General features: G+C 39.6%; 1 protein-coding gene across 2 annotated transcripts in view; it reads right to left on the bottom strand.

Annotated features, from left to right (window-relative positions):
• ANAPC4 (anaphase promoting complex subunit 4) overlaps positions 1-20054 on the bottom strand; it is a 41690-nt gene that overhangs the window by 8763 nt on the left and 12873 nt on the right. For both annotated transcript variants that reach the window (XM_079921094.1, XM_079921093.1), the window contains exons 14-19: positions 18971-19071; positions 18835-18886; positions 12409-12464; positions 10055-10101; positions 1707-1763; positions 1321-1377 (exon numbers count right to left, since the gene is read on the bottom strand). In XM_079921094.1, the coding sequence (XP_079777220.1) occupies positions 1321-1377; positions 1707-1763; positions 10055-10101; positions 12409-12464; positions 18835-18886; positions 18971-19071 (370 nt within the window). The remainder of the gene's footprint in view (positions 1-1320; positions 1378-1706; positions 1764-10054; positions 10102-12408; positions 12465-18834; positions 18887-18970; positions 19072-20054) is intronic.

The following is a 20054-nucleotide window of genomic DNA, read 5'->3' as shown; positions in this document are numbered from 1 at the left end:
ACTCAAAAGAACAACTGGCAGACAAACTATGATTATTCATTCTTGGGTATTTGGCAGATATGTTCTTGAAAATAAAGAAAGTGATCCTGTCACTTTAAGCAAAACAACTGACAGGGGTTTCCCTGGTGGCGCAGTGGTTGAGAGTCCGCCTGCCGATGCAGGGGACACGGGTTCGTGCCCCGGTCCGGGAAGATCCCACGTGCCGCGGAGTGGCTGGGCCTGTGAGCCATGGCCGCTGAGCCTGTGCGTCCAGAGCCTGTGCTCCGCAACGGGAGAAGCCACAACAGTGAGAGGCCCGCATACCACAAAAAAAAAAAACCCACAAAAACAACAACAACAAAAAACTGACAGTATTTATTACCAATGATAAAATTTAAACATTTAAGCCAAAATTAAAATTTTTGAAAAACATGTATCTGCCACTATGTGCTTGACAACCTCACAGTAGTTAAACATTGTCTGATGAGATTGGTAATGACATTAACAAAATCTGACTTTTGGATACTTTATGAAGAAAGGTGTCAGCATATGGAAGATCGTTGTAATTCAGCGAATCAGTATTTTCCAAATGACCAATACATGATATGGCAAAACCACATGCACAGCGTAGAGGATCCATCCAAAGTGCAAGGTAGATGAATGAATTTTAGTGAATCAGAATGTGAAAAGTCCATGATGCAATTTAGATTCCATACTGAAACTAACCTAAGATACTACCACTTGTCAGGATCTGGTGTAGTATCAAAGAATATTCACAGTTATCTAAAAAGCTATTAAAATACTTTACCCTTTCCAACGACACCCCTGCGTGAAACCAGGCTTTCTTAACCAAAACAACACATCACAATAGATCGAATGCAGAAGCAGATATGAGAATATAGCTGCCTTGTCTTAAGCCAGACATCAAGGAGATTTGCAAACATATAAAACAATGCCATTCTTCACTTAATTTTGTTTTGTAAAGTATAGTTACTTTTCGTTAAAAATATTTATATTAATGTGTAACGGTAAGTGGGTTCTTTTTAAATTAATTAAGAGATAATTCTTTATTCTGTTTAATTTCGAATACCTAATAATATCTACTATTGATAGATACAGTGCACATAAAAGCTCTCCGGAGTCTTCAATAATTTTAAGAATGTAAAAGGTTCTGAGACGAAAAAGTTTAAAGCTACTCTTTGGTGATTTTACTCAAAGGGCACGGTTACTATATAATGTGGAATTATATTACTTTCCAAAGGTTTTGTATAATAAAGACTAACACTGCTAAAGTTTTAAAAATAAAAAAATTAGTAACTAGATTCAATCCAGAGCCCATACCTGACCAACTTTTTCAACGTTAAAATATTTTCCTTTTCGATTATAAAGATCTGGAGCCTAGAAAGAATAAATATAGTTTAATTCTTAAGTCAACTCACTGAGGAAAAAAAATCTTATATATTTACACCAAAAACTCTATTGTTTAAGAAAGCTGTTGGTGGCAGTTACTCTTTTATATGTAGTAACACACACACAAACAAAAGTTCCATTCCTATGCTTTACATTTAATAAATAAGTACTGCCATTAATTAGCTCAATAGTTTAAAAAGCATACAGAATTGCTTAGAACTTCAATTAAATTGGATTAAATTTGATTACTTCCTACCATTATCCCGATTTACTGTGATTGTTTTTTAAGAAGCACTATAGAAATACCGATTTCCTACCTCATTGAAATGTTCAGTAAGAAATTCAGCAACAAATGTGATGTCTTTTTGAGTCATCTATCAAAAGCAAAAGGAACAAAAAGAAAACAGATTAAGATAAGAGAAAGCTTGCCAATAAAATTCTATGTAATAATAAATGTGACTTTTCTACTATCTACTAAAAGTTATGGGACAAATAAGCAAAGTTCCTTCAAAGAAAATGTCAATAGAAATTCAGGAGATTATGCAACTCTGAAAATATGAAATCCTAGGGCTCTGAGAAGCATGTAATTAAATATTTTAAACCCATTTTCCAATCAGCGACGCCAACAGCTACAGAACTCTTTATGGCCTAAGGCTGTTTATTATTTTATGCTTTATGCTAAGACTACGTGTGTAGAGTCCCTCCTTTGGGAGTAGGGGACTGTCAGTCCAGATAAATGACCTCAATGTGAGTTAAAGGCTGCAACCCAAGAGCGCTTCAGTGTTGGCCCTCTGCTTCTTTCAATGACCCTGCCTTCTCCCTATCCCGGTTCTTCAGCCCTCAAAAAATTACACATTGAGGGCTCTCCCAACAAGTAACATATTATGTTTCCCCAAATAAAGCTAAGAGTGATATCAGAGAAACAGCTAAGGTGAACGCCTCTGGTTTGCAAGGCCAGTCATCCACAGCACAAAAGATCTACTTTGTGTAAAAGCTGTGATCCTTTACTCATCTGGGCCACCAAGGCTAATCTTTTTTTTTTTTTTTTTTTGCGGTACGCGGGCCTCTCACTGTTGTGGCCTCTCCCGTTGCGGAGCACAGGCTCCGGACGTGCAGGCTCAGCGGCCATGGCTCACGGGCCCAGCCGCTCCACGGCATGTGGGATCTTCCCGGACCAGGGCAAGAACCCGTGTCCTCTGCGTCAGCAGGCGGACTCTCAACCACTGCGCCACCAGGGAAGCCCAAGGCTACTCTTAATGCTCTCCATTTTTTCAGACTCAAAATTACCTAATCTATCTGAATCAGACAGTTTGGGCAGGGGTGAGGATGAGCGAGCTGCAGGAACCAAGTGGGAATTTTGCCTTATTCTGTAAGATTTTTCTAGAAGAAGGTTCCATTGCTACTTGTCACAATCCTTAGAGTCAGAAAGAAACTGGTGTTTGCCAGACCTCAACATAGGTACTAATACCTAAGTACTAGCTTTCCAAGGAAAATAAAAATGCATTTAACATTTTAGGAAGTTAAAGTAAGGAATCCAAACACCCTATGTTATATAGATTACAAAATCTTACACAAACATGAAAACAATAAACTTAGCCATAATAAAGGTGTTCTGTGAGATTAAAAAAAATATCAAACACGCAAATTAAAAAAAAAAAAGGCTTACTAGGATCTGTCTTGTGTCTAGAGCCTAACATCTTGTTAACTAATAACTGCATAAGACTACCAAGATGACCAGCAAAGCTGAGCTCAACCAGGGCAATATTAACATATTAGGAGAGGGGCGGAGTCAAGGTGGCATACTAGGAGGATGGAGAATTTCTGTCTCCACACAACTAGGGCACCTACCAGGCACAGTGGGGGACCATGGACACCTAAGGGGATGAGAGGAACCCCCATCAACCGGGTAGAACGTGGGGTGTGGGGGGAGTGAGGGGGGAGCAGAAGTGGAGGCAGGATGGGACTGGCGCCCCTGAGGGGCAGCTGGGGGATGGGAAGGGATCCCACGCCCAAAGGGGGGAATTGTGGGACCATTGAGAGGGCAGAGGATCAAAAGGGAGCGTGGCCAGGCTGCCCCTGCTCACTGAGGCCCCCTCCAGCCGTGGGTCCTGAGGGAGTAGGAGGGAGGGAAGGGGGAGCAAAAATAAAGGCCAGACCTATGGGACCGGCACCCCTGAGGGGCAGCTGGGGGAGGGGAGGAGTTCCTACAGCCAGAGAGGCCCTCCCATGGTTAGGGGTCCAGTGGGGATGAGGGAGACTGTTGGTGGGGGGGCGTGGAGGAACGGAAGGGAATGTGGCCAGTGCTTTCCCTGCCCACTTAGGCACCAGGGAGCCTCTTGGGCTCCTGGGCCTAATCCTCTGCCCTCAGAGCCTCCCTCCTGCCGTGCAGAACACAAGCCCCGCTCCTACACCCCCACCCAGGGCCCCGCCTCCACACTCAGAGATGCCCTCTGAGAACCCCTCCAACTGCGCTGGGCCTAAACCCCACCCACACTCCCCCACCCAGGGCCCCGCCTCCACACTCCGGAACTCCACAGCTGGAAGGCTCTCCTTTGGAGATGCTGCCTCTCCCCTTAAGGCGCAGGTCCTAAGCAGAGGCCCCGCCCCATGCTCAAACACCACCCCCAACCCCACCTAGGCTCCGCCCCACCTTAAACCCCACCCCTAAGTTCCACCCCTGCCTAAGCTCTGCCCCCATAGCCAAGGCTTTTTTTTTTTCTTCTTTTTTCCTCTTTTAGACTGGGGTTCTGTTTTACCTTTTTGATTCATTTATATTTTATTTTTTTCTAATAAATCTTTTACTTTTCTAATTTTATATTATTCTTTATACTTTGTTATTGTTCTCCTTTTGGCTTGTTCCCTCCCCCCACCTTTCTTTTTTTTTTTTTTTTTTTTTTTTTTTGCGGTATGTGGGCCTCTCACTGTTGTGGCCTCTCCCGTTGCGGAGCACAGGCTCCGGACGCGCAGGCTCAGTGGCCATGGCTCACAGGCCCAGGCGCTCCGCGGCATATGGGATCTTCCCAGATCGGGGCACGAACCCGTGTCCCCTGCATCGGCAGGTGGGCTCTCAACCACTGCGCCACCAGGGAAGCCCCCCCCCCACCTTTCTTTCTGTTGTGGTTTTATTTTACCTTGTTGCAGTTGTTTCAATTATACTTTTATTTTTCCTAATATATTTTTTATCTTTCTAATTTTATTTTGCTTTTTATTCCTTGTTATTATATTGCTCCTTGTTTTATTTTTGTGTTTTTTTTTTGTCACGCCACACGGCTTGCAGGATCTTGGTTCCCGGGCCAGAGGCTGGGCCTGAGCTCCTGCGGTGGGAGCTCCGAGTCCAAACTGCTAGACTAATAGAACCTCAGACCCCAGGGAATATTAGTCAGAGTGAGGTCTCCCAGAGGTCCTCATCTCAGCACCAAGAGCTGGCTCTATCCAACTGCCTTCAAACTCTAGTGCTGGAGGCCTCAGGCCAAACAAACATCCAGTAAGACACAAATATAGCCCCACCCATCAAAAAAAAAAAAAATTAAAGAAACGACAAAAAAATATGTTACAGACAAACGAGCAAGGTAAACAACTACAAGACCAAATAAATGAAGATGAAATAGGCAACCTACCTGAAAAAGAATTCAGAGCAATGAGAGTAAAGATAATCCAAAATCTCAGAAACAGAATGGAAAAAATAAAACAAACATTCAACATGGATCCAGAAGAACTAAACAGCAAACAAACAGTGATGAACAACACAATAAATGAAATTAAAAGTACTCAAGAAGGAATTAATAGCAGAATAACTGAGGCAGAAAAATGGATACGTGAGCTGGAAGACAAAACGGTGGAAATAACTGCCAGGGAGCAGAATAAAGAAAAAAGAATGAAAAGAATTGAGGACAGTCTCAGAGCCCTCTGGGAAAACATTAAACACACCAACATTTGAATCATAGGGGTCCCAGAAGAAGAAGAGAAAAGAAAGGGTCTGAGAAAATATTTGAAAAGATCACAGTCAAAAACCTCCCTATGTGGGAAAGGAAATAGTCAATCAAGTCCAGGAAGTGCAGAGAGTCCCATACAGGATAAACCCAAAGAGAAACATGCCAAGACACATGTTAATCAAACTATCAAAAATTAAGTACAAAGAAAAAATATTAAAAGCAGCAAGGGAAAAACAACAAATAACATACAAGGGAATCCCCACAAGGTTAACAGCTGATTTTTCAGCAGAAACTCTGCAAGCCCTAAGGGAGTGGCAGGGCATATTTAAAGTGATGAAAAGGGAAAAACCTACAAACAAGATTACTCTACCCAGAAAGGATCTCATTCAGATTCAATGGAGAAATCAAAAGCTTTACAGACAAGCAAAAGCTAAGAGAATTCAGCACCACCAAACCAGCTTCACAGCAAATGCTAAAGGAACTTCTCTAAGCAAGAAACACAAGAGGAAAAAAACCCCACAAAAAAATCCTCAAATCAATTCAGAAAATGGTAATATGAACGTACATATCGATAATCACCTTGAATCTAAATGGATTAAATGCTCCAACCAAAAGACACAGACTGATTGAATGGATACAAGACTCTGATATATGCTGTCTAAAAGAGACCCACTTCAGACATAGGGACACATACAGACTGAAAGTGAGGGGATGGAAAACGGTATTCCATGCAAATGGAAATCACAAGAAAGGTGGAGCAGCAATACTCATATCAGATAAAATAGACTTTAAAATAAAGACTGTTACAAGAGATAAGGAATGACACTACATAATGATCAGGGATCAGTCCAAGAAGAAAACATAACAATTATAAATATTTCTGCATCCAACACAGGAGCACCTCAACACATAAGGTAAATGACAACAGCCATAAAAGCAGAAATCGACAGTAACACAATAATAGTTGGGGACTTTAACACCCCACTTACACCAATAGACAGATCATCCAGACAGAAAATAAATAAGGAAACATAAGCTTTAAATGAAACAACAGACCAGACAGACTTAACTGATATTTTTAGGACATTCCACCAGAAAGCAGAAGAATACACTTTCTTCGCAAGTGCACACAGAACGTTCTCCAGAATAGATCACATTTTGGGTCACAAATCAAACCTTGGAAAAGTTAAGAAAACTGAAATCGTATCAAGCATCTTTTCCAACCACAACGCTATGAGATTAGAAATCAACTACAGTAAAAAAACAGTAAAAAATACACAAATACTTGGAGGCTAAACAGTGTGCTGCTAAATAACCAAGAGATCACTGAAGAAACCAAAGAAGAAATGAAAAAATACCTAGAAACGAATAACAACGAAAACACGATGAGCCAGAAACTAGGGGACGCAGCAAAAGCACTTCTAAGAGGGAAGTTCATAGCTATTCAAGCTCACCTCAAGAAACAAGAAAAATCTCAAATAAACAATCTAACCTTACACCTAAAGCAACTAGAAAAAGAACAAAGAAAACCCAAAATTAATAGAAGGAAAGAAATCATAAATCAGAGCAGATATAAATGAAATAGAAACAAAGAAAACAATAGCAAAGATCAATAAAACTAAAAGAATACTCTTTGAGAAGATAGACAAAATTGATAAACCGTTAGCCAGACTCATCAAGGAAAAATGGAGAAGACGCAAATCAATAAAATTAGAAATGAAAATGGAGAGATTACAACTGACACGGCAGAAATACGAAAGATCGTAAGAGACCACTACAAGCAACGATATGCCAATAAAACAGACAACCTGAAAGAAATGGACGAATTCTTGGAAAAGTACAACCTTCCAAGATTGAACCAGGGAGAATTAGAAAATATAAACAGACCAATCACAGGTAATGAAATTGAAACTGTAATTGAAAATCTTCCAACCAACAAAAGTCCAGGACCAGATGGCTTCACAGGTGAATTCTATCAAACATTTAGAGGACAGTTAACACCTATCCTTCTCAAACTCTTCCAAAAAATTGCGGAGGGAGGAACACTCCCCAACTCGTTCTATGAGGCCACCATCACCCTGATACCAAAACCAGAAAAGGATATCATAAAAAAATAAAATTATAGACCAGTATCGCTGATGAATATAGACGCAAAAATCCTGAACAAAATACTAGCAAACAGAATCCAACAACACATTAAAAGGATCATACACCATGATCAAGTGGGATTTATCCCAGGGATGCAAGGATTCTTCAATATACACAAATCAATCAATGTGATACACCACATTAACAAGTTAAGGAATAAAAATCATATGTTCATCTCAATAGATGCAGAAAAAGCTTCTGACAAAATTCCACACCCATTTATGATAAAAACTCTCCAGAAAATGGGAACAGAGGGAACCTACCTCAACATAATAAAGGCCATATATGACAACCCACAGCAAGCATCATACTCAATGGTGAAAAACTGAAAGCATTTCCACTAGGATCACGAACAAGACAAGGATGTCCACTCTTGCCGCTCTTATTCAACATTGTTTTGGAAGTTCTAGCCACAATAATCAGAGAAGAAAAAGAAATAAGAGGAATACAAATTGGGAAAGAAGAAGTAAAACTGTCATTATTTGCTGATGACATGATACTATACATAGAAAATCCTAAAGATGCCACCAGAAAACTACTAGAACTAATCAATGAGTTTGGTAAGGTTGCAGGATACAAAATTAATGCACAGAAATCTCTGGCATTCCTATATATTAACAATGAAAAATGAGAAAGAGAAATGAAGGAAACAATCCCATTTACCATCACAACAAAAAGAATAAAATACCTAGGAATAAACCTACCTAAGAAGGCAAAAGACCTGTACTCAGAAAACTATAAAACACTGTTGAAAGAAATCAAAGATAACATAAACAGACGGAGAGATATACCATGCTCCTGGATTGGAAGAATCAATAGTGTGAAAATGACTATACTACCCAAAGCAATCTACATATTCAGTGCAGTCCCTATCAAATTACCAATGGCATTTTTCACAGAACTAGAACAAGAAATTTTACAATTTGTATGGAAACAAAAAAGACCCCGAATAGCCAAAGCAATCTTGAGAAAGAAAAATGGAGCTGGAGGAATCAGGCTCCCAGACATCAGACTATACTACAAAGCTACAGTAATCAAGACAGTATGGTACTGGCACAAAAACAGAAATACAGATCAATGGAACAAGACAGAAAGCCCAGAGATAAACCTACGTACATATGGTCACCCTATCTTTGAAAAAGGAGGCAAGAATATACAATGGAGAAAAGACAGCCTCTTCAATAAGTGGTGCTGGGAAAAATGGACAGCTACATGTCAAAGAATGAAATTAGAACACACCCTAACACCATACACAAAAATAAACTCAAAATGGATTAAAGACCTAAATGTAAGGCCAGACACTATCAAACTCTTAGAGGAAAACATAGGCAGAACACTCTATGACATAAATCACAGCAAGATCCTTTTTGACCCACCTCCTAGAGTAAGGGAAATAAAAACAAAAATAAACAAATGGGACCTAATGAAACTTCAAAGCTTTTGCACAGCAAGGGAAACCATAAACAAGATGAAAAGACAACCCTCAAAATGGGAGAAAATATTTGCAAATGAAGCAACTGACAAAGGACTGATCTCCAAAATATACAAGTAGCTCATGCAGCTCAATATCAAAGAAACAAACAACCCAATCCAAAAATGGGCAGAAGACCTAAACAGACACTTCTCCTAAGAAGATACACAGATTGCCAACAAACACATGAAAGACACATGAAAGAATGCTCAACATCACCAATCATTAGAGAAATGCAAATCAAAACTACAGTGAGGTATCACCTCACACCAGTCAGAATGGCCATCATCAAAAACTCTACAAACAATAAATGCCGGAGAGGGTGTAGAGAAAAGGGAACCCTCCTACACTGTTGGTGGGAATGTAAATTGATACAGCCACTATGGAGAACAGTATGGAGGTTCCTTAAAAAACTAAAAACAGAACTACTGTATGACCCAGCAATCCCACTACTGGGCATATACCCTGAGAAAACCATAATTCAAAAAGAGTCATGTACCACAATGTTCACTGCAGCACTATTTACAATAGCCAGGACATGGAAGCAACCTAAGTGTCCATCAATAGATGAATGGATAAAGAAGATGTAGCACATATATACAATGGAATATTACTCAGTCAAAAAGAAATAAAATTGAACTATTTGTAGTGAGGTGGATGGACCTAGAATCTGTCATACAGAGTGAAGTAAGTCAGAAAGAGAAAAACAAATATCGTATGCTAACGCATATATATGGAATTTTAAAAAGCGGTACTGATGAACCCAGTGGCAGGACAGGAATAAAGACGCAGACATAGAGAACAGACTTCAGGGCATGGGGGAAAGGGGAAGCTGGGATGCAGTGAGAGAGTAGCATTGGCGCATATACACTACCAAATGTAAAATGGGCAGCTAGTGGGAAGCTGCTTCATAGCACAGGGAGATCAGCTCGATGCTTTGTGATGACCTAGAAGAATGGGATAGGGAGGGTGGGAGGGAGGCTCAAGAGGGAGGGGATATGGCGATATATGTATACATATAGCTGATTCACTTTGTTGTACAGCAGAGACTAACACAACAATTGTAAAGCATTTATACTCCAATAAAGATGTGAGAAAAAATACTACTATATACCTTATTCAGCTCAGGAAGTACGTGGTCTTCCGTCATTCTCAACATTGCTGGAAATATAAATTTTAAAACTATCTTTAAAGGGAAACTACAAACATAATTTTAATTATAGATGCATTTCAAAAAATAAATGTATTTCACTGGACTACATTTTCCATTTTCAACAGCTTCTTGTCACCAAGGAAAACTTATTTTTCTTCGAAGAACTAAAAGAATTTAAATTTGATTTATATTTTCAGGATCAAAATGGTTGGGTATAGCCATCCTAAACTATTATTTTTCATTTTCTCCTTCAGTTCAACCCACTGCCACTCCAGACAAAGAAACCTAACTGCTGCCTTGAGCTAAGACTACGTGTGTAGGGATTCCTCCTAACTCGGTGATGTTTCTTCTCTTAAAATGTGCAAGCAGTTCTTTCCTCCAAAAGTCTCAGAATACCAAAAAGATGTATTTCTTTCCCTTGGGCTTTTTTGCTACCTGAAGATATTTGCACTAAGACTTATGTGTGTAAACACACACTTACGTGTGTATATATATATTTATATACTTTCTTTAATATTGTGGTTGGTTCTTTTTGTCCTTTCATAGGGGTGTCTTTATCAATACCGTGTTTTCTATACATTACATCCGCCTAAGTCAAGAAGTATGCTGCATGTGCTTTTGCATAGTTTTGAATATGCTTATATTTGGCTGAGAAAGAGCACGTTAGACATTATTCTGCAAATATGGATTATTTTAAGAAACTGTTTTTAATTAATTCAAACTTCTAAATTATCTGAAAAACCAGCCATAATCTAGGTTCCACTAATTCATTTATCCATCCAAAAATTAATTATTGAGTGTAATATAGGTACTAGGGATACAGCAGTATAAAAGAAGTCCCTGCCTTCAGGGAGACTGCATTTTACACAAGAGCAAACCAAGGTTAGAGCGCTAACTAGTGGCAGCACCCAGTTACAGTTAGGTCTCCAGTTCTCCAATCCAGTGTGCTTTGCTCTAATGATAAGGACTGAGCAGTAATTCATTTATCTTCTTATGCAGCTTCTTATTACAGTTAGGACAGGCAATAAGAATATAAACTGCCTAATTACTCCAATAATTATCAGTAAAACCAAGCTACTACTTCTGTAAAAGAAAGTCACTTCTAAGGTTTCGTTTAATTTTAACATTGTAATTTATTCTAATTAACTCTGATATTAAACAGGCTGGCCTGATAAACACTTTGGCTCCCCATTCTGGCTAGTGTTGGTATGGTTTTGAGAAAAATATAAGAATTTTAAATGTCAACATCTACAGATCGCTTTCATTTTTTTATTGAAAGCAATTGTACTAGGCTAACAAATATGAAAAGTCTGTTTTAAAAATATGAGAATTAAAGATCTGGGCATTTGTTTCAAGGATATTAGCACATTATAGGTAATTTACTTTCTATTTTACTCTTTAGAATTTTAACAAATATGGGATAAATTCCATTTACGACTAAATTTTGCATATGTTGGAGGGAAATGTATGCTAAATTATTTCAAAGATATTAATAGAGGTCACAAAAATAGCAGTACAAATGGACCTAAATAAAATATGCATATCCTGTAGAGTGAGCATTAAAACATTTAGTATCAAGTCAGTAACTATTTGTTAATTACCTACAAATGCAAAGATACTGTGGAGACATAAAGAAAGGCCACAAGTGGTCTGCATTCTATTTAGCTAGGGCATCACTGTCCAATAGAAGAGATAACAGAAATGTTCTAGCTCTGTGCTGTTCAACATGGTAGCCACTAAACACATGTGGCTCCTGAGCACTTAAAATGTGGCTAGCATGACTAAGGGACTGCGTTTATAATTCTACATAACTTCAACTAATTGAAACAGCCATACATGACTAGTGGCTACCATAATGAAGGGCACAGATCTAGAGACAGAAGACCAAAGTATAAAACAGGAGCTAAGCTATTCAAGGGCAGAGGTTTTGTCTTATTTTTTCTCCCCCTTTTCCCCCAAATCTAACACCTAACAATACCTAATACAAAGCAGAGATTTAAAGAATGTTATTTTAACCTAAGGAGACATTACAAGGTAAATAAGGGTCAATTCTCAGTGAGTGACAGAGACAATCAATGCTAGAAGGTGTATCTGCGGGGGTGGAGATGGGTGGGTGTATAGAAGAATAAGACTGGCCATGTGTTGAAAACTGCTGAAACTGAGTGACTAGTAGAAGGCAGATCACTTATACTATTCTCTCTACTTCAATAGGTATTTAAAATTTACTACAGTAATTGAAATATGCTAAACTGATACTCCCACAATTTTTTTAAAAAGTGCTAAAAATACAAGAATGCTTCATTCAATTCACTTACCCACATACAGCCACCGAAAAAATGCTTTGAAGTTTTTCATACTGCTATCTATAACTCTAGAAGATAAAAATAAATCAGAAATGAAATTATTATATGGGGTTCATGTATCATTGTTCAATCACTGTAGAATATAATAATCCTTTTTGTTCTACTATATCCTATCTGGATGACATTTAAGCCTTTACAACAGATTTAACAAATAAAACACATACCCAAAAATAAAATTTCAAAAAAGCAAATCCTGATTCTCTTAAAAGAAAACGCAAATAACTCAGATTCTAACTGATTATAACAGCCTTGCCACAAACTGTGTAACAGTCTTTCCTTTCCGGGCACTCAGTAAAGTACGAAATCCTTTTCTAACTTTGGAAATAAAAGAAATCAGAAAAAAAGTTTCCGGCACCATTCTCAGTTTAAAAAAAAATACTCACTGATCAGTAAGAAGAAGAAAACATCAAACACAAAAGAAAATCATTATTATAAACTTGTAATATGTCACTACCACTAGCTCTGATATCAACAGACATTACTTTTGGAAGTTGATTTTTTATCCTTACAGTAATGAATCTCAAAATTTGAATTTCCTTGGGCTTTACACAAATGTACCCCCAAGATTAAGGGTTATAAGTGGAAGTCATCTTCCCTTTGATGAAACTGTCTCTGAATATAAAGATGGATATCATTTTTTTAAAAACCTCTTTAAGCTCACATCTGTAAGATAATTACTCTAAGCAAATAATATGTGCACTTTTCACCCCTAAATCTCAAAGTCCCTTCCAAGCATTAAATGTCATAAATACTACTGGAGAAGTAGGTCAGCATCATTAACCTTTCTGTACACAGTAAAACACCTGACATAAAAGACTGTAACATCTCTTGCGTTACCAATCACTATGATCAAAATTGTCTTGCAGCAAAAATGAAAAACAGAAAAGACGTTCCTTTCTGTCTTTCCCAGTCAATACTCTCACCTCAACCCCCAGGCAACCACTGATCTATTATAGGCTAACGTCAAAGTTCTCACTGCCTCAGTTTCTCCATTATAACCTAAAATAATGCTATATTCTACTTAGCTCAAAGGAGGAAGAAGTTAAATCAAAAACTACCTTCCACTGAAAGGTGAAAGGTGATCACAGAAAGCTTAATATTTTATGTTCACTCTCTGCAAATACGAAGAACCAAAAAATTATTCAACATTCAGGAAAAGGAATATCATTTCTCCTCCTGCTTTGTTCTTTGAGTACACACATCTGTAATAAGCTCTACCTTCTAAAAGCCCAATAGGGGCTTCCCTGGTGGCGCAGCAGTTAAGAATCCGCCTGCCAATGTAGGGGACATGGGTTTGAGCCCTGGTCCAGGAAGATCCCACATGCCACAGAGCAACTAAGCCCGTGTGCCACAACTACTGAGCCTGCGCTCTAGAGCCTGCGAGCCACAACTACTGAAGCCCGTGCGCCTAGAGCCTGTGCTCTGCAACAAGAGAAGCCACTGCAATGAGAAGCCTGCGCACCGCAATGAAGAGTAGCCCCTCTCGCTGCAACTAGAGAAAGCCCGTGCACAGCAACGAAGACCCAACGCAGCCAAAAATAAATAAATAAATTCATTAAAAAAATAAAAGCCCATTAAAATGATGGTGGATTGGTGGGGAGAGGTGGATGTGTTATAAACTCACACACAAAAAGAGAACACTAGAAAAAAAATTTTTTTGAGTTTCAGAAATGTCAAAAGCCGACAGAAGACTAGTGATTTGGTGAAGGTCACCAGAGGCGGCCACGTGCCAGGCATTGTGGAAAGAGAGCAGCAAGGAGTCATCCACCCGGCAGATGCCAAGGATACTCAGTCCTTAGAAACATCAAGTTCAACAGAAGACATTAGGATGACATCTGGGGCTGGACAAAGGAGGACAAACTGAAACACAGAGTGGCCAATACACTCTTTCCCCCAAAATATGAATGCCCTAGGCACTTACTTCCTTCCAGACAAAAACAAAGTTCTTCAAGGAAGCTGAATAAACTGGGAAGAGCCAAGGCGGTTCTGGGTCGGCACTGGCTGCCCACAGCACAGGTCCGCATGCTCTGGCACTCATGCTGGCTTTGGGCCGCTCTGCACCCAGCAATTCCAGGCAACTTTAAACTGCCTCACGAATAAATATGAGTAAACAATCGGGCATCAGGTTTTTGAAGAAAGCTTGCAACAAGAGACCAAAATAAACAGCAAAATGACACACAAAGAGGAGATAATTCAGGGAGCAGCAGAGATTTTTTAAAACTCTAATTAACGTCCTCAGAGAGCTGTGGGAAGATGTCACATCCACAAAGCAAGAGCACAGCTTTGAAAAATGATTAAACAAATAAGAAAACGCTTAGAAATTAAAAGACGGGACTGCCATAATAAGACATTCAATAGCATGGTTCAGGTCAAAGATCTCGTCCTGCACTCCACCTGGGCTATTTATTCTAAAGTTCACACCCTAGACCTTCATTACCAACGTGAACCTTCTGTAAAAATTTATTTATTTATTATTTTTGGCTGCGTTGGGTCTTTGTTGCTGCACATGGGCTTTCTCTAGTTGCAGCAAGCGGGGGCTACTCTTTGTTGCGGTGCATGGGCTTCTCATTGTGGTGGCTTCTTTTGCTGTGGAGCACGGGCTCTAGGCACGTGGGCTTCAGTAGCTGTGGCACGCAGGTTCAGTAGTTGCAGCTTGTGGGCTCTCTAGAGCGCAGGCTCAGCAGTTGTGGAGCACGAGCCTAGTTGCTCTGTGGCATGTGGGATCTTCCCTGACCAGGGCTCGAACCCATGTCCCCTGCATTGGCAGGCGGATTCTTAACCACTGCGCCACCAAGGAAGTCCACCAACGTGAACCTTTTAAATCTCAATTTAAAGCACCCTGCTCACCAACAGCCAGCAACTATCTTTCCAGTGACTTTTCTCCAGTAGCCCAACATTCATCCCACCAAGACTACCACCTACTAGTTCTACCACCTTTCACTGTCTCGCACCCCCTCTGTGTCCTCACTTCCCTCCTAAATCAGTACAGATTTGAGGTTTATCATTTTAATCATGCCCTTGCTTCAATTTCTTGCCTCTCCTTTGCTTCCTTTTACTCACCAAGCCTAGTAAATCAAACTGCTCACCTATTCTGTGCTCCCACTCGAGCAGCTGACCCTGGCTGGAGAAAACCACACAGCCATGTTGGCTGGTCTCATTTTAACGCTCCTGGGAACGCTAACCAAGCAGCCCTTAGCACTACTGACAATCCTCCTGCTTCATCAGCCCATTCACGCTCCTACTGTACTAGACAAATGGCTCACACCGCCTCCTTTATTCTCAAAGCTCAATACCACTTCACCATCCTTACCTTCAGCTGATGACAGAACATTTCATATTTCCACTAAGATAATAAAAACAATTAGAAGTGAACATCCCCAAGCCCTCATCTGCTCATATACCAGCATCTCTGACCCCTGTCTTGGCCTTCTCTCCTATAACTATGGAGGAACTATTTTTCCAGCCCCTTCCCTGACACACTAAATCCCATCCCCTCTTGAATCCTCTTGTTCTAGCAATCTTCCCTCTCTTTGCCATCTCAGCTGTTCCCCTTCAGAAGAACATTCCCATCATAAATAAATATGCTCTAATTTCTCCCATTGTAAAAAGAAAGAAAAACCCAACGACTATTTTTAAATGCTGGCCATTCCCTTTACAGCAAAACTCAAGAGACTACATTTGTTGTTTTCTTTGCATCTGCTCTCATTCTGCATCATACCTGCTCCCATGATGCCACAGAAGTGGCTCTCATCGAGGTCACCCATCATCTATTCTGATAATATTCTGATCTATTCCACTTCTGGTCCTCACCTTACTTGACTCAGCAGCATTAGACAACCAATCCCTCATTACTTCTTGCAATGCGTCCTTCACTCAGCCTGCAGGACACCCACTCCTTGGTCTTTCTGCCTCTCTGGTTTCTTTCGCTAGCTCCACATCAACCCCATTTCTAACACTGGAAAGCCCATCACCCAGTCTTCAGATCTCTCCTCTAAGCGCACTAACTATCTCATCCAGGTTCTTGGCTTAAAATAATACCAATGTGCTGATGGCTCCCAAATTTACATTTCCAGCCGGGATCCCTCACTTGAACATAATCTCATACAATCAACAACATGCTGGACAGCTCCACCAGGGTATCTAACAGACATTTCAATTTAATATGCCTAATACATTGACCATGTGATCAAAATTAACATCAATAAGAAGAGGTAGACGGACACTGTTTGCCTCTGGATCTGACACCTTGAGAAGGACACTCCACCGATTACGTAATATTCTGGCCAGGGATGTATAACTTGAATCAAACCATGAAAAAATCAGATAAACCCAAATTGAGGAACATAAAATACATATATATTTCCTATATTCTCCCCCAAGTCTTCCCCATTTCAGTAAATGTTAGTCATACTCTACCAGGTGCTTAGGACCTAAACTCGTAATTATCTGTGACTCCTCTATTTTTACCATCCACACAACCATTCAGCAATCTTGTTATTTCTACTTTCAAAATATATCCAGGTTCTGACCATTTCTGATTCTGACCACCATTTGTCTCATGGCTTCTGTCCCTGCCCTCATATCATCTATTCTCAATACCAAGTAAATAACAAGAGGGATCTCTTTAAACCTAAGTCATATCCTGTCGCTCCACTGCTAATAACTCCCTAAGAGCTTATTATACCCAGAGTAAAAGCCACAGTCCTTACAACTGCCTACAGGCTCTACACAACCTGTCCCATCCTCTGTGACCTCTTTCAATTCATCCCCTACAACTTACATTGCTGTTCAAGTCACTTTAACTGTAGTGGCTCCTTGAGGTCCCTCATATATACCAGGCATGCTCCAAACTCAAGGCCTTCATACTTGCTGTCTCCTTTGCCCCCAAAGTAACAGGGCTCACTCCCTCCTCTCTCCAACATCACCTTCTCAGTGAGGCCTTCCCTGACCAAAAAATTGCACCTCTACCCCCAGCATGCCCTAGGTCCTCCTTCCCTCATTAGCTTTTCCCACCACTACTTATCACTATCTGACTTGCTGTATGTTTTAATTATTCATTTCTTTATTGTCTGTCTCATCATGTAAGAATATAATATCTATGAAGGCAAGATTTTTTTTATCAGTTTTGTTTACTGCTATACCCTCAGCATCTAGAATAGTGTTTAAAACATAGTTAAATGCTCAATAATTGTCTATGATGAATGATAGCATTGGATAATTAAGTCAAGAAAATTTCACAGGAAATAGAAAAGACAAAGATATTTTAAAAAATGAGAGTAAAAATAAAAGACATAGAGGATCAATCCATGAAGTCTAATATCTGACTAACTAGATTTCTAGAACAAAAATCTAGTTAAAAAAAGGAGAGGGAGAAATTATCAAAATAATAATACAATATAGAATTCAGGTTAAAATGGCATTTTCTTATTATGAGTACAACAAATGAGAAGACCCACATTTAAAACTCTATTGTGAAATTTCAACATATCAAGGATGAATAAAGCTTTTTGAGAGGAGAAAAAAAAATAGCACACAAAGGAATGAGAATCAGAAGCACCAGACCGTCCACTGGCAACAAAAAGGCCAAAATACAATGGAGCAAAGCTTTGAAAGTTCTATGAGAAAATGAATCTCCCTTCATAATCTATACCCAGTCAAAACCATCAATTAAGTGTGGGTGAAGGAGAAAAGACCCAAAAGGACACACAAAGCTTACCCTCACACATCCGTTTTCTAAGTTACTGGAAGATATTTTCCACAAAGTGATTAAATGAACCAAGAAACAGAGGAGATCCTGGAAGTAAGGATCTAACCCATGAAAGCAATGAAGAAAACGCCAGGGCGGTGGCTGCACAAGATGGAGCCTGCACGCAGGCTGGTGCAGGCAGGGGGAGGCTAATGGAAGAGGCAGCAGGGACAGAGGCAGTTCCAGGGGTGTGACACTGCCCCTGAGACGGCGGAGAGCCTGAGGATGTGAGCAAGGCAGAACTGTGCAAGGAGAAAGCAAGCAGAGTCTAGGAAAGACAGACATACAGAGAAGAATAATTTTTCAAAACTGGTAAGTAAAAGAAAGGCAGTACAGTCATACAATTTAGAAATATGGAAGTAACCTACAGACCTAAAACCAGAAATAGTTAAAAGGATTCCCTCTGGAAAGAGGACCTGGGGTGAGGATGGGCGGGACAGGAAAATACCACTTTAATGTATGAAACTGCTGTGCTATTGGACTGTTTTAATCATGTAAAGGTATAATTTTGATAAAAACTTAAAAACTCATTTTTAGAAAATCACAACAATTTGCTACATTCTTATTTATAAGTAAAAAGTAAAACATTTTCAAGTTAATGATTCCAATATTCAAGTATCCCCAATACTTACTGAAGAAGTTCATTTGCCTTGAGTATGAAAGAACCCACTGCAGTAATAGCATCTAAAAGGAAGTAAATAAATAAATATCATTTGTCAAGTAAGTAAAGTGGATTTAATGCATTCTATTGAGGAATTAAATTACCACCTTCAATTCCTGAAGCATCTAGTCCAAGAGGTTCATATTTTTGCTTCCATGAAGCCATTCCTTTCAGTTCACTCAAATGGTATAATAAAGACTCTGAGCCACTATCAAAAACAGAGCAGAAACACCATCGTCAAGGCGGCAGGCAGCTACTATCTTGCTTCAATATTTCTAAGTTTTCAGAAATAAAAACTGAAAGTAACTTTTTCTATGAGAAATAATTATTTCTCAAATTATTTTGAAAAACTGTAGAAGAACATTTGGTTGTCATGACTAGTGAGATGAATATATGACCACAAGATTAAACTTTGTAAGATCAAATTATGCTCCACAGTTAGTCCTGGCACTTTTAAGATAGTCATATCGTTCACCCAACAGCTATGTATTTAACATTCAACAAATATTTATTAAGCTCCAACTTTAGGTCTGGCACTACGCTAAATACTGGGGACTTAATGGTGAACAAAACAAAAGGGTCCTCATGACACTGCCAGTCTAATGGGGGAGACAGTCATAACCATACAATCAGACAGTATATCATTCCAACTACCATAAATGCCTTAAAGGAAACACACCAGGTGCAGGTCTAACAGAAGAACCTGATCTAATCTGGGGATTAGAGAAGGCTTCTCTGAACAAGTGAGATTTGAGCTGAGAGCTAGAGAATGCAAGTGAAGAACAGGGTGGGAGTGTTCCAGAAAGCAAAAGGGCTGTACAAAGGCCCCAGGTAGGAGAAAAACTGTCAAGTTTGAGAAGGCCACCAGTGTAGGTGAAGCAGATAGGCAGCCATCCAAAGGTCTTAGTCCTAAGAAATGGGAAGACACTGGAAGTTTTTAAATAAGAGTAACATGATCAGATCCACTGTGGAGAATATATTTGAGGGGCATAGCGTGGACTGGAAGAGGCCAGGCCAGAGGGTCCTAAAGTGATCAAAACGGGAGGTGATATAGTAAGGCCCAGGGTCTCAGCATAAAGAAATTTATCAAAATTTAAGCCAAACACTGAACATCTACCTGCAAACTGCTTCACTGAGGTAGCTGTAGCTAGAAACAGCATGAGACTTGAAGATCTGGGACAGTCTTGGCTC

The sequence above is a fragment of the Stenella coeruleoalba genome (genome assembly GCF_951394435.1).
Source record: "Stenella coeruleoalba genome assembly, chromosome: 4".
NCBI lineage: Eukaryota > Metazoa > Chordata > Mammalia > Artiodactyla > Delphinidae > Stenella > Stenella coeruleoalba.
The sequence above is the reverse complement of the archived record's forward strand: the minus strand, read 5'-3'. Positions and strand labels throughout refer to the sequence as shown.